The sequence below is a fragment of the Apus apus genome, chromosome Z (assembly GCF_020740795.1).
Source record: "Apus apus isolate bApuApu2 chromosome Z, bApuApu2.pri.cur, whole genome shotgun sequence".
NCBI lineage: Eukaryota > Metazoa > Chordata > Aves > Apodiformes > Apodidae > Apus > Apus apus.
Genome location: NC_067312.1, coordinates 9,686,956 through 9,702,336, shown reverse-complemented (window position 1 = coordinate 9,702,336; position 15,381 = coordinate 9,686,956). Strand labels below are relative to the sequence as shown.

General features: G+C 45.2%; 2 protein-coding genes across 4 annotated transcripts in view; one reads left to right on the top strand and one right to left on the bottom strand.

Annotated features, from left to right (window-relative positions):
- The window catches only part of DNAI1 (dynein axonemal intermediate chain 1), a 159,335-nt gene extending 145,393 nt beyond the window's left edge, over nucleotides 1-13,942 (bottom strand). Inside the window, exons 1-3 of the mRNA XM_051642737.1 lie at nucleotides 13,903-13,942; nucleotides 2,453-2,521; nucleotides 603-689 (exon numbers count right to left, since the gene is read on the bottom strand). Coding sequence (XP_051498697.1) covers nucleotides 603-689; nucleotides 2,453-2,521; nucleotides 13,903-13,935 — 189 coding nt within the window. The 5' untranslated portion in view covers nucleotides 13,936-13,942. The remainder of the gene's footprint in view (nucleotides 1-602; nucleotides 690-2,452; nucleotides 2,522-13,902) is intronic.
- Nucleotides 13,943-14,185: 243 nt separating this feature from the next.
- Nucleotides 14,186-15,381, top strand: part of FAM219A (family with sequence similarity 219 member A) — a 102,608-nt gene continuing 101,412 nt past the window's right edge. For 2 of the 3 annotated variants that reach the window (XM_051642913.1, XM_051642912.1), the window contains exon 1: nucleotides 14,186-14,432. In XM_051642913.1, the coding sequence (XP_051498873.1) occupies nucleotides 14,373-14,432 (60 nt within the window). In that variant the 5' untranslated portion in view covers nucleotides 14,186-14,372. The remainder of the gene's footprint in view (nucleotides 14,433-15,381) is intronic. The other variant, XM_051642914.1, reaches the window with a different exon arrangement.

Below are 15,381 nucleotides of genomic sequence, written 5' to 3'. Positions count from 1 at the left end.
GCACTTGAAAAATGCAAGCTCTGCATTCCATATAGCAAGAAAGACAACGTGTGTTGAAGTGTATACTGTCCAAAAAGAGAGTGAAGAACAAACTCAGTAGCAGTGTTTGCAGGTTCAACCACTACAAACAAAAAACAGTACTGGTGTTAACTGTTTTCACTACCTGAGTGGGGGGAATTATGTGAAGCTTCCCTTTCAAAGCTACATGTATGACAGAAAGCTATGCCAGTTTTACATGGCAGTCGGAAGAGAGAGACAACTGCAGTTGGAAGGGTGTGTGACAGCAATCTTACTGAACCAAGATCAGAAGAAATGGCCACAAAACTGTAGGACACCTTCCTGTCCTGCCTATCACACACAAGCACTTGAAAAGCTCAGGGTTGGCTCTGAGGTTCTCCTTATCTGAGTGAAGTCACAGTCCCACTTCCCTCTTGGATCAGCTCCATGCAGATACCTGGTCCTAAGGCCAGAACTGTGTTTCAAAGCACATTCTTCCTGTTTTCCAGCTGAAAGCCATCTTACCCTCTTTGGGTAAGAGTTAGGCTTCAGCTTATGGAGTTTTGTACACATCTCATGACAGCTACAGGCACTGCTTTACTCACAGCTTTGGTCAGCTCCAGTTGATCTGGAGTCTTTGCTGCTGCCCATTCATCTCCTCCCTGTCCCACTTCAGTGGAGACATCTTCATCCTAGCACATGAACAACAAGCGCATTAGTGCACCAAGACTGTGACTGTTTTGCTCCCTCTCAGAGCAGCACTTCTCCAGGCATGGAGCAAGGAGGACAAAAGAGCATTTCCCCATCCATCTGCTCTTGGAGCAGAGCAGATAACCCCAAATGGCCAGCCCAAATCTGAAGATTGCTGGAGTGCTACACTTGCCAACAAAGTGTTCAGTGGGTTGGAGGAGCTGCTGTCTGAAGGTAACTCTGACCTGTAACAGAACTGCAGTAACTCCAATTACAAAACTCGTATAACTCCAACTTCAGCTTAAAAGATGGCAATTCTGTTCCTTTTGACCATATCATACCCAAACAAGCTATACCTAGGGCTACTCAAGGGTACAAGCCAAGGACCTGCCATTACTTCTGAAGCACTATTCTATAAGCTACACTTAGAAATTAGTTGAAGATACAAAGCTGCCGAGAGGTGGCTCCTGGAGGAATGTTAACCACTGTCTTGGAAAGGCAGGTGGGTCTGCATTCTACACATAGAAAGAGCTGCACTCCTTGAGGTGGGCTTGAGTTGATGTCATGATATATCATTAACGGGAAGGGAGTCACTGCAGGATGAATTTAAATTAATTGTCATTACAGATAAACTGCCAGAATGCAAAGCTGCTGGTTGAAGTGTTTAACTGCTCCAGGAAAAATTTCTCCCTTCAGTTAGAAATGTGTAAAGGGTTGATTTAAAATAGATCAATCATTCTTTTAAATACAGCTAGCTCAGGTGTCCTAATTTTATAGCCAGAGCTGCTGATGAGTCCAGGGTGTAAGTGAAGCCTGCTTGCAGGTACAGAGACAAGACCCAGCAAAGCTTTGTTATCTGCAGAGAGCCACGAAGGTAAAAAGCACAATGCTGTGTGAAAACATGCAGTGGCTGAAAGTAACAGGGCTTCTGTGTATGCCAGGCATCCAGGAAAAGTCAAAGCCTGCAGCCTGTTATTTTTTCCCCAACGGAGCTGAAATGAGGCAGGCTGTAAGGAAGGTCAGGTGCTCTGACACGTAAGAGACTACAGTGGCAGAACAGCTGTGCATGATTTAGTGCTCCTCACATGAACACCTGCTTGCAGGACATTCATCATACACAATTCAATGCCAGTTAGCTCAGTGCTGTTTTCCCTCGTGAAAGAGATAAAAAGTGCTGTGGGTTTTCATTTAGAAGTAAATAGTTTTCCATTTGTAAAGGGTCAAAAGAGAGACATTTAACAAGACTGCTATCTGTCCTAAAGGAAGTAAAAAGCTGATTGTCACTCTGCCTGTTTAAAGGCATGTTAATGGTCCTTCTTCTATCCATGCCAACGGAGCTAAATAAGAGGAAGGTAGGTTAAATAAAGGTACTGTAAGCATTTATTTGCCCAACAGAAGAACACTATCATGAGGCTAGCAGTTATTTTCTCTAATGCTTGTATTTCTATGTTAATTAAATGAATATGGGTTACCTTTTGAATTTTCTCAGACTATATTTTGAAATTTACATCCAAAACATTTTATTTTAATCTTTTCATCTTACAGTTTACCTAAATTGCACCTTTTTTTAGCTGTTATTTTTATTCTAATGTGTTAGTGTAATCCCCTTCTCAGTGGAAATTTAGAGCAAAGCCTTATTGCTAAATCAGTTGGAATGTTAGCAAACCCACAAAATATGCCATTGTTCAGACTGAATCAAGTTTGCATCTCATAGATAATGAAGGGGAAAAAAAAAAAAAAAGACTTGTAGATATGTGGATCTTACCCGTTTTTTAGATGCACCTTTAGTAGGTCTTGGTGGTACTGCTTTTCCTCCTGAAGGTCCACTTTTGCCCTGAAGCAAGAACATACTCAATGTAAGCCTTCAAAGCACCTTGTTTCCTAATTTAACCAAAGCAGAATGAAAGTGTCAAATGCTTAATAATGTTTGCTGTAATGGTATGTTTCGAAAGCCAAGTACACCAGTATTTTGTCTATTAATAATTTGAATAAAAGGCAGTCACTTTCATAGTGTTGAGTCACCATTCCTGGAGGTATTTAAAAGATGTGTACATGTGGTGCTTAGAGACATGGTTTACTGGTGGACTTGGAAGCGCTGGGTTAATAGTTGGACCTGATGATTTTAAGGGTTGATCTAAATGATTCTATGATTCTAAGAAAAGACAGCAGTTTATCAGCATGAAGAAGCACTACCGTTGTTACTGCCTACCAGTGATAAAACTGTCACACACACATACAGTTCTACTGCCTTAGTCAAACAGAATGGCTGTTCTTCTCCCAAATGTTTGCATGTCACAGTGAGCTCAGAAACAGCAGACCCATTCCTACAATGTGATGCAATGTCCAAATGGAGGCAGCTGACAAGTGGTGTCCCTCAGGGGTCAGTATTGAGACCAGTGCTGTTTAACATCTTTGTTGGAGACAGGGACAGTGAGATTGAGTGTGTCCTCAGCAAGTTTGCTGATGATACCAAGCTGTGTGGTGTGGTTGACACCCAAGAGGGAAAGGATGCCATCCAGAGGGACCTTGAAAGTCTGGAGAAGTGGGCCAGTGCCAGCCTCATGAAGTTCAAGAAGGCCAAGTGCAAGGTCCTGCACCTGGGTCGGTTGACACCCCAGGCACAAACACAGGCTGGGGGAAGAATGGTTGGAGAGCAGCTCTGAGGAGGAGGACTTGGGGCTGGTAGGAGATGAGAAGCTCAGCATGAGCCACCAGTGTGTGCTGGAGCCCAGAGAGCAACTGCATCCTGGGCTGCATTAGGGGAAGTGTGGCCAGTGGGGCCAGGGAGGTGATTCTGCCCCTCTACTCTGCTCTGGTCAGACCCCACCTGGAGTACTGTGTACAGCTCTGGTGCCCTCAGCACAGGACAGACATGGAGCTGTTGGGAGAGGGTCCAGAGAAGGGCCACCAGGATGATCAAAGGGCTGGAGCACCTCTGCTATGAAGACAGGCTGAGAGAGTTGGGGCTGTTCAGCCTAGAGAAGAGAAGGCTCTGGGGAGACCTTATAGCACCTTCCGGTGCTTGAAAGGGGCTGCAGGAAAGCTGGGGAGTGGTTTTTCATCAGAGAAGACAGTGACAGGACAAGGGGTAATGTGTTTAAATGGAGAGAGGGGAGATTTAGGTTAGATATTAGGAAGAAATTCTTCACTCTAAGGGTGGTGAGGAACTGGAATAGGTTGTCCAGGGAGGTTGTTGATGCCCCATCCCTGGAGGTTTTTAAGGCCAGGTTGGACAAGACTAGACTCTTCTCATTATTCCCCTTCATTATGAAAACTTAATATTCACCTTCTACCATCTGCTTCCTGTGTATTAAACACTTAGGCATCCATAATGACTTAGAACCAGAATCCCCGGTTCTTGTTTCTAAAGCCCCATTATCTGTTAAGACTTGACAATAAGAATTCAGAAAAAAAGTATTTTCAAAGGAGAACAAACTGTTGCAGAGATGAGAGGCAGCAACTTTCAGTGTTGTTTCGCTTTGTACAAGCTAAGCCATGTAAAACTGGTTTTACATGGCTTCATGTAAAAGGGATTCCACATCAAGGATTATTTTTATTCCAGAATATAACTATTTAAAGCAGTGAAAAATGAGCAGACCAAGACATTTCTATGATTAGAAAATTTGCCTCACTTTAAAATACAAATTGTTATGACTCAAATGGAGAAAATAAAGAGTTATGACATGTCCTTTACAATCCCACAGTGGGCTGGTAGCAGAGCAGAGAGTTCAGGAGCCCCAGCATCACAACCACTGCTGAGATCACTGGATTGCACAGCTGCCTCTCTCCTCGCTACATGTGAATTAGATGTGATGTAAGCAAAAAATGTAAAACACAGTTTCAGAGCAGAATTTTATTCAGATCCAAATCAAAATCAAACTCTTCATTTTATTCATTAAACAAAGCCTACCCACTGTTACCCTTTGTAAATGAGTCTATAAAAGCATTACACAGCAGCAATTACATTGACAAGGCAATCTGAGGGTAAACTCATCTTGGCAGTTGCATTCATTTCAATTAACATAATCCAGTGAGCCAACTGTGAATACATATCTGCATCTGTATTAAAATCCAAAAGTGACACTGAAGAAAAGCTAGAGTTAGATTGCACTGGAAAGAAGCAGAACAAATCCTGCCCTCTTCCCCACATTATAAAGGGTTTAGAGGGTAGAGTGTAAGCAATTTTTCTAAATAAACAGAGGCCTATGGTCAATTTGCTTTACCACTCTTGTCTTGGTATGGTACTGTCATGGTTTTATTACAGTAATTTAACAATATAGTACAGGCCTGGTATGATAGAGAGACTCAGAGATCCAGGATGTGGCATAGAGGAGTACAGGCAGGGGAGGATAAGATGGAGCACAGGCTTGGCATCAGAGAGCCTGTAGCTCTTACAGTTAGAGAAATGCAGACCTGCAGGCAGGGGAACCAAAAGCTGGGCTTAGGGTTAACGAAGAAAACAAAATAATAATACCTAGCACACTTACAAAACATCACATACAGTAACATCACATGTAATGTGGAACATCAGACCAATGCAAAAAGAGAAAGGTGTGAAAGTGTATCAGGTAACAATAAAAGGAACTCCAGGCGGGGCCTAGAGTAAAGAACAAACCATGAACATGGACACATTATCCTTCCCAAATCACCCTAGATGCTGACAATTTGCTATAACATCCACACCACCACCACTGACAGCAAAAGAAAACCATAAGCCTCGGGAACCAGAGGATCAGAAGAAGGGTGAGCACAAAACTAGAAAAGAGGTAAAAACTAGGAAGCTTGCATGGAGCAATTTTCACTGCGTTACTATTAGTATGTGTTGGGTATTTTTCAGAAGTACTTCCTGTTTTCTGTAATAATTAGAACTGGACTGATGGTAATGTTTAGACTAAAATCTCAGTCATACTAACAATAAACTTGTAGTTTTATATCTATATATATAAGGTGAGCCTACTCTTTGCCTGTAAACAAGATTTTGAGTGTAACAAAGTTTACAGACTATTTAAAATACAGAACGAGGCTCTGAAAGTCTAAATTTTGATCCCATGCATGTTTTTATCCTTTATCAAGGGGCAGCTGAGACCACCACATCCGGTTGTGTACGACTGGGAGAGGATGTTCAAGACAGGGATCTCAATCCTGCATCAGTTGGAGGGATTTACCACCCTTCACTGTTTGTTTCATTCTTGCTCTACCACCTCCCTGGCTGCGGCAGCTTGCTTCAGGGCTCCCTGGGAACCAAATGAAGTAGCTCACCCATAGCAGGGAGCAGGAACATGACTGGCAGGACAGTTACGGAATGACACTTAGTTTATCTGGTATTTTGAGCTAAAAAAAACCCCTCCAACTGCCCCCTCCAAATTATCCCTTAGGGCTACTTATCTATCATACAGATCTTGGCCTAGTGCTTCATGGTACGGACACAGCCCACTCCAAAAGTGTGCTAAACCTGAAGAGGGAAGATGGGAGCCAGCACGCACTGACCACTGTTGGCCCTGGGCTTTCTTCCACATGTGCTCCACAAAGACAGGACAGCAATAACTGCAGGAGATGACACAGGCTTGTCTGGCAAGCAGTAGTAGGGTCTAGGAAGGAGTTGGCCCTTAGCTCATTCCAGAGCCCTTCAGCAAAACTCTCGTCCTCTGCCTAGACAGAACATCCCCCTCAGCACACAGACATACTTCAGCAACAATGAAAACTGAGTATGTTATTTGTTGGATATCCTGGACTCTGGCCAGTGAAGGTAAAGTCTGCAACTCTACTGAAGTCAGTATAAAAAGCAGAAGGCAGTCTTCGGGATGCAAGCATTATTCCTGCAGGGATGCATTACAGCAGTCTACAATAGCAAAGTGCCTGAGGTGATAGAAGGTTTGTCCCAAAGAACATAAAACTGTTGGAACACAGATGAAAGATGCCACAAACATGAAGAGATGAGATCTTAGTATTTTGACAATATTAGCAGTTGGAAACACTCATCAAAACCAGTAGATCTCTTGAAAGGTCTTACAAGGAACAAACATGGGGAAGTCAAGAATACAAAATCTTTTACATCACCTCCTAATTCAGATACTAGCACAAAATTTACTGCAGCACCACCTGCTGAATAAGGCAGTCCTGATATTCCTTTTTATTGTTGTATCTGTACTTTGTTCTTTTGCTGTTTCTTTTGCAAGCTCCTGCTCCCTGTAAATCTTTCCAGAGCCTTAATACATTTCCTTAAAACCCCTCTCAGTCCTTGGTAGCTCCCAGGTAGTTGGTGTCCTGCCACCACAGCTCAGAATGATGGCCATTGCTTCCTTCTTCTTCTTTCTAATGTATCGAAGTGTTATCCATAAACTACTGTCTAAAATGTAATTATTTTTCTTTGACAGCTTTTTTCTTTCTCCTGCAGTACACAGTGTTGGTACAACAGGGAAGAGGTCACAAAAACATCCGCAATACAAATAAAGTATCAATGTAATGATTGTATATTCACTAGCAAAAGGCCCATAACAACAACTGGCCTTCATACACATCTCTAAAATTCAAGCACATTTTTTTCTGTTACATAATTAGCTACAAGGAAAAAAAAAAAGTTAACAGACTATTATTAGCATCTCAAAGAAAAGTATTCAGAAGTTAGAAAATGCAAGAACTGAGGTTGCTGGGGCAACCTTTGATTCATCCTATTGGTCACAGACTTACGATACCAAGCTTAATTCTATAATCAAACACTTTGTTTTCTGTAGGTTCAATGTCTCAGTTAAGCTCTCCCAGGCTTACAAGCGTGGACAGAGTTCAGACAATAAGTTGCTACCCGTATTTTGGTTTATGTTACTCAGCATCTTGAGGCTTTTTTTTTTTTTCACTGCACACCCTAAATCAGACACCCAGCAATTAATACTTCAAACTGTCACATTTTAGCAAAATCTGTACAAACAGAAGATGGTCTTGGTACAGAAAAAAATCACCAGTCTTCTGGAATCTCGCTCATAAACTGTGGTACTATTCCTGCCTTTAATAACAATAATAATTAACAAGAAGAGGAGTGTGAATAATTAAGAGGAACCTACTTTGGGAAAAAAGAGACATTGTTGCTAGGGAACTAAGGAACGGGTAGGAGGCATTAAGGAGTTATAAGGAGTTTCTCACCTGCAGGTCACTGTCATAACTCTGACCAGTCTGGGAGATGCTCCACTGCTACACCAAAAAATGCCAGAGAGAGAATTTGGGCATGCTAAATATGTTTTACTCTGATTACTGTCTTACATTAAATAAATTAACAGATTACCATAGTTTCCACAGTGAAAAGGTACTAGCAGTTATAACAGTCACAATACTTAAAGTCAGGATACAGAAAACTCCAGGGACTGTTCTTTTCTGGTCCTTTCTTCCAGAATGTGTTTATGATAGTAGCACCTAGAAACATCTGGGCCAGACACTGACTATGCTATGAGACAAATTGATTATTGACTACAGCAAAGATACAGTAATCCAACAGGACAATACAGAGTAAGAGAGGAAACAGATGAGAAGTGATGCTTTAAATGCCATTTAATTTTACTTTTGATTGTCACAGCTCCCTCTAAAGCAGAAAAGCCTTCAAGAGTTGCAAATAGCTACAAAATCGTCCTTCAGCATGAAGTTTTCCTGTAACTGACCTATCTAACAACCATTTATAATTGTATTTTTAGGTAGGGTGTTTGGGTTGTTTCCAAATGAAATGCCTCTACATTTTATTTTTTTTTCTTTTAGATATAAAACAGGAAAACTAAAATAAGAAGAAACTAGTTGCTACTTTCCAGAGGACATTGCTGTAAATAAAAAATGCACTACCAGGGTGGCATTTTGTAAGAGCTAACTTATTTCTGCATCTCAGAGATACATAATGGGAGGGCAAGCATCCAAGAGATGCAATATTTAGCGGAAGTTTTGCCCTCAACTCCCAAGTAATGTGTTTCCAGCTTGGCCTAAAATGAGGAAACCAAAGAATCATACTCAACTATCCATTCAAGTCTCGTTTTTTTCCCTTACTCTATCCACAGTCATTATTATCCCTCTTTTTGTTGGCAATGTGACAATCACTAATTGCCGATCTGAGGCTCATTAACTAAATTTATATAAAATCGATAGGACTATCAGTACCAGACTTCTTGTCTGAATAGCAAAAGCTCTGGAGCTTTTTCCAAGTTCTGGAACAACCATGCCTGGTTCTTTTTAACAACTATATTCTATGGCTCTACTTTTCAACTATTTCATCTTCCACTGCAGAAAACCTGACTTGTCAGTGGCAATGCTGATGGTAAATAAATCATCTTGATGTCCTAAGAAGCAAAGATATACTCTCAAGAGTATGTGTTCACTTAAGAACTGGATTGAATCCTGAATTTGAGATCACAGAAATCCTTCAGGGGGGGGGGGGGAAGTAAAAAAAAAAAAAAAGTGTCCATCTCTGACGTTCAGATCCAAGGCCTGCCCTGGCTAATGAAGTAGGAAATGCAACGATGCTATCACATGTCCTGTCCTGCCATTCAGGATGAGGTTCCTCATTATTGTCTTTGCTGGGTGGTACCTCCCTCTCCTATATTGTCAGATTAAACTGTCTCTTCCAGATTAGTTCTTGCAGCTGGCCACTGCCTATTGAGGAACCAGACACATCACTACACAGTAACTCCTTGAGTAATGTGAAATTTCTCCCTATGCTTAAAGTACGAGTAGTCTGGATTTGCAGAACACTGAGAGGCAGGGATGATGCAGGTTGATTACTCTGCAAAGCTGAGCTGTCAGTTCATATTAAGCAAATTTTTCAAGGGCTGAAAATCAATTAGATATTAATGAAACACTCAACAGAGCAATGACATACTCAGATCATATTTTTTTAAGATCATTAAAGACACATTTCTGCAGCATTTTTTCTTCCCATGCTATTTGTCACCATAGGACAGACCACAAGGCTGAGCATTCACAGAATGCTCCTGCTAACTTTACTTCATCTTCCTAAGCAGACATTATTATTCCTACTTCACCTGGAGCAGAGCACATGTATTTTGAAAAAAAAAGAGAAGAACACAGCTGCTTCTGGACTCTACAGTAAAGAGGGAGAGACATGGTAAGAGCTAAGCTTGACATTTCTGTAAAGTCACTTAATTTTCTGTTGGCTTTTTATTCTTAGTATTAGCAAACTCCATAGTAAACCGTCACTAGATGCAAGGAGCAGAGAAGCACGGAATGGAAATAAAGCCCAAGGAAGTAAAGTGACTTCTAGCCTGCCCTGCAGCAGACATCCATTTACATACACTAAGGATGCCAATTTGTGAGCTATTTGCCAATACATTTTACAATATGTTCTCTCAGAGACACTAAACTGAGTGTTTATTTTATATTATGCTGGCTTAATGCATGTTTAAGAGCCAGTAAGTACCTTGAAAGCCTTTGCTGGCAGAACATGTAAAAGGTGTCTGATTGTTGAATGTGTTTGGGGAGGGGGTGTCTCTGTTTCCCCTTGACAGCTTGCTGAAAGCAACAGCTGCAAGGCCACAAAGCAAATTTAACAAGGAAATGCCTCCCTGTCAAAATTCACATGCTTTCTTAATACTGCAAAAGTGACCTGTTGCTGACAGTGACCCTAAGTGGCAATGCCAGCTAGCTTGATTTTGCACACTGTAAATGCAAAGAAGTGTTTGCAATGTCAGTTAAGAAACCATAACCACATCTTGCTTCTCTATGGGGTGGGTTCAGCTCACAGGGAGCTCTCCATGGCTCAAACAAGGCTTTTCCGTGAGCCACATAGCAAAGACATGGAAATCCAAAACCTAAACCTCCAACAGTATGCCTGACAGCCATGTTTAAAATAACAGTCTCAAAATCATTGGTCACTGTCTCTCACCACCCAGGACCACGCACAGGACAGGCACCAGGCTAACAGGGCACTGTTCCCTGTCCTACCAACTAGTCTCTGTGTGTCTGTGTGCATGCCACAGGTCAGTGCTTTTAAATAATACTTCCGTTTCTTATACTCAGGTTCCTGTCTTCAGGGAAGATGAGAATCTAATTCTTCCCTTCAAACTGATGCAGAGATGTTGGCTTGTGCCTTTCCATAATTCTGCATCTTTCCAAAATGTCATAGATCTCAATAGTGTGTAGCACATTTGAGACCTAAAAGGAAGCGTGTTACTGAAGCACTGAGCACACATTATGCATTGTTATTTACAAAGCTGCATCAGAACACAAAGATCCAGGCATACCCATTTATTTTAAGATTGTAAACACATTGCTTATTAATGTACACTAAAATACAAGAGCCTAAAGATGCTTCTAAGTAAGTCTTAGATCAAGTAAAATGATTCATCTGGAAGGTCACCGTCTTTATTTCTGACGGTCAACCAGACTTTGACATATTTTCACCCAGGAATATGGGAGACTTCTTTCAAAGAAAAAGACATCAGGTGACTGGAGACTGAACCGGAGGCTGAAGTCATCTGGATAAAGTAAAAAGAGTGAAATAAAGCAAGAAACTGATGTCAGAGAAGAAGACAGCTACAAAACAGGCACGGAAGAAGGGCAGACAACCATCAGCTGTAAGGGAAAAAAGGAAATAAAAAAGACAACTTGATCACAAAGCACTTGAAGAACACACAGCCATGAAAGCAGAGGAGGGGCTGGAAGTGACATGCAGTAAAAGGGAAGACATGATCATGTTCAGGTAACCACATCAACTTTGAGGAAAATCTCAGCAAGGCAATTTTCCAAGGTAAAGCAGTCAGCAATTAAAAACCTAGGAGGCAGGGCAGAACAGAGAGATATACAGGAAACAGAGGAATGAAAAGCACACGGACAGGTGAAAAGAGCATAGTGCTGGAGGAGGAGAATTGGCAATGAGAGGGACGAGGATGGAAAGCCTAGGGAAATGATGCTCAGCAGCAAAATCAGCCTCACTGGCAAGTAGAAGGCTTGCTCCCTGCCTCGCTACAATCACTGGCAGAGGGTAGGAATGTGTATGAGGCAGCAGTGTGGGAGCTTACTCACTTACTGTCAAAGGAGATTTTCTTGTCAGGAGCTGGGGCCTAGACCTTGAATCACAATGTAGTGGCCATGTAAGGCTCAGGAAACAGCAATCACTGGGCCATGATTGAGCAGTGAATAATGCAAAGTCTCAGCCATCCACTCCCCAGGCTCCCAAAGCCACTGAGATGTTGGGTACATTTTGAGTCCAGGAAAATGGGCAAAAAACTATGGACTCCACATAATTCCTTCCCTGCAAGAATATTCTAGTAGCTAAAAGGACATGAAGCAGCAATCAGATTTAACAAGCTTAAGGCAAATACTGGAAAGGCAACACAGGACACACTAAAATTACCATCTTTTAAGTTATTGTAATGAAAGTTATATGAAAAGCCAAAAACTCTTGCAGTTTAAACAGCTTATGAACTTTCAAGAGCTTTAAAATAAAATTTTTTGCAGCACACTAATTAAGTCGTTCAAATAATATGTGAATCAAAGCCTCTCCATGTTCAGAATATTTGAGATAAAGGCTGCTGAAAATGATTGAAAATATTTATGTGGAAGATCTAAAAAGAAAAGAAACTGAAATTCAGAGCAAGAGCTTAATACCAGGTTTATTTTGTAGCATTATTATTAATGGGTTTTACATCTCTAGAATAAACACCTTCTTTATCTAGGATTGAATGTGAGTTTTGCTTCTGAAATTGTGCCCTTTGCAAGCTTTATAAAGCACTTTGCAGCCTGGTCATTACTAGGTCATTACTAGGAATGTCATAGTGATCCTTTACCTTACTGTTGGCTACTCCAAAGCCCACAAGCCAACCCCAGAAACTCCTCATGGCTCCAGAGATGTCAGGCTCACGAGGAACCATTTCAGTACTTCTGGATCCCAGCCTCCAACCCGCAGTTGAAGGAGCAAGGAGATCCTACTAGGCTCTGCAGAGTCAGCTCAAACTTAGCAGGGTGTATTAGCTCAGGCTATACAGCTCCAGTGTGGTTAAACCACAGTCCAGAGGAATCACCCCTGGGTAACTAGATGGGGATCAGATGATTGGCAAGGGTTGCTTTCCCTTACTGAAAGAAATTCTGCTCTCTAGACGATGTCCTCACAGGCCACTGGGGATTGTCCAGGGTTCTCAGCTACCACCTCACTGCTCTGAACTATCATGCTGGTTGCTCTTTTTTTCCTTCCACTTCTCTTTACCAGTTATGGCTTTCTGGAATGTGTTCTGAAGAAGCAAGCTGCTTGTTCCTGGTCACTCCTGGGCCACCCGTTCTAACCCTCTCCCTTCCACCCCAAAGATCAAATACATCGATCAACAAATAAATGGACCTGAATCTGTTACCAAAAAAAAAAAAAAAAGTAAAAAAAAAGTGTTATGATCCAGGTCAGCTTCTGCTTTTAAGTAAAACACTTTAAATCAAACACTACACTTAACGTAGTAGATGACATCCAAGAATGAATCTGAGCCCTTCATCCTGTGAAGGGATTGCCATGCCCACACAGAGCCCGAAGGCTGACAGTCTCCCAGATACAGATCCACCTACACTGTCACTCACAGAGTCAGGCTAGGGACACAAAGCTTAGCAGATGACCTCACTACCCTGACTGAACTGAGAGAAGACCAAATAGTAAAACAAAAGGAAAGCAATAAAAGTTAGTGCTAGGTATAAATGAAGTAATTTTTTTTTAAAACAGGCACTTCAGCCAGTCTGCACAATGTCCCTGAAAGGTTCTCTGGCAGACTGGGTGCATTAAAGCCTGTCCAAGAAGGGAAGCAGCATATGCTGTAACAGGGATGAAATGGAACGACAATGATGCCTGAGGACGTGGCAGTCTCACAGTGTTGCAACAGCAGTGACACAATGCGGGGTGCTGCAGCTTTGGGATGTGCTGCTTTGCCTAAATCGGGTGGTGTGGAAATGCCAGAGAACACAGAGGGTGCCGCTTGCAGGGTGATGCCACACCTCAGTGCAGGGACAGAGCGATGCAACGTGATGTAAGCAGCAGGCAGTGCCAACGGGAGCTGCACTGAGCCCTGGTGTCCCACCCAGCCCGGCGGGGCACCTTGGAGGGAAACGAGCTGGGATGCGCCGTGTGGCGGTGGCCGTGCGAGCGGTGACGGCACCGCGGGGCCGGCGTCGCGACTGGGGCCCCCGTGGAACCCACGCCGAGGAGCAGCTGAGGGCGGCACCGCCCTGTCCCGGTGCCTAGTGGGGTTAGGCCCTTACCTGCCGGTGCCTGTCGCCCAGCTTGGCTAGCATGGCGGCTACCGAGACCCCCCCGGCCCGGCCCGGCCCGGCCCGGCCCTGCCCGGCCCGCCTGGAAGTTGATGGCTGCAACTATGGCAACGCAACGGAAGCGGCGCGCGGCCAAGCCGGCCGTTGGCCCGGGCTAACTTCCTCCCCCCCCCCGCCCCGAGGTGGAGCCGAGCATCCGGGTCCCGGAGCGCTTGACAGCTACCCCGCCCCCTTCATGAATATGCAGGATGGGGCGGGGCGGCGGCGGCCGGACCCGGAAGCGGCGCGGCTGAGTCACGGCGGCGGCGAGGATGAGGCAGCAGCCGCGGCGGGCGGCAGCGCTGTCGGCGTTGCCCATCGGTGCCTGAGGAGCCTCCCCGCGCCCTTCTCCCTTCCTCCCGCCCTCCCTCCTTCCCGCACCGCCTGCCGCCGCCTCCGCCGCCACCAGCTCCGCCGCCACCATGATGGAGGAGATAGACCGGTTCCAGGTGCCCGCCGTGCGCGCCGAGATGCAGCCGCTGGTGAGGGGCGGGCGGGGCCGCGCCGTCCCCGGGAGCCGCCGCCTCCTCCTCCTCCTCCTCCTCCTCCTCCTCACCGCGGGCCCCGGGGCGGGGGGGGCGGCGGCGGCGGGGCCGGGCCCGCGCGCGCGAGCCGCGGCCGTTATGTAACGGGCGTCCCCACCTCAGCGCCGCCGCCATCCCCGGCGGGCCCGGGCCGTGCCCGGCGGCGGCTGCTGCTGCTGCTGTGTCATGGCGGGGCGCCCCTGCCCGCTCCTCCCGCCCTGCCCGGCCCGCTCCTCCTGCCCGCCCCTTCCCTCCCCGGGCACCTTCCCCGGAGCCCCGCGGCCCGGCGGGGGGATGGGGCGGGGGGGGGGGATGGGGCTTCCTGCCGCCCTCAGCCCGGGAGTGCCCCTGGGGAGGGGGTGGGAAGCGGCGGGGAAGCCCGGGACGAGGCAGGGTTTGGGCTGGGTTTCGGCGCAGGGGCGAGATGTGCGGGCAGGAGCGGGCAGCGGCTGTGGGCAGGTTGTGGAGGAGCTTTGCGGGGCGCTGCTCCCCGGGGGATGGGGCAGCTGCCCGGGGCGTGGGGCTGGGGTGGGCGCGGGGGGAGGCGGCAGGACCGGCTGCCCGCCCGGCCGCGTTTTGTACCCACCGCCCTGGGGGCACAGCCCCTGCCGGGCCCTCCCCGGGGGGAAGAGTCAAGGGTCTCTGCAAGGCAGCACCGCCGTCACCTTAGTTTTGCTTGCTCTCACAAAAAAAAATAAATAAAAATACATTTCAAAAAAGCAGTCTATGAGGGTTTGGTTGCTGGGTGTTTTGTGTCGTTGTTTTTGGTGTTTTTTTTTTTTATTCCCCATGGCAGGCCATGCGTTTTTCATTTCAGTCTGTGTTTTCTTTTTTCATTTCATAGACACAATGAGCTCTCGTAAGGTTGACGTGATGGTTACACTCCTATATGGGACCCTGGGGGATC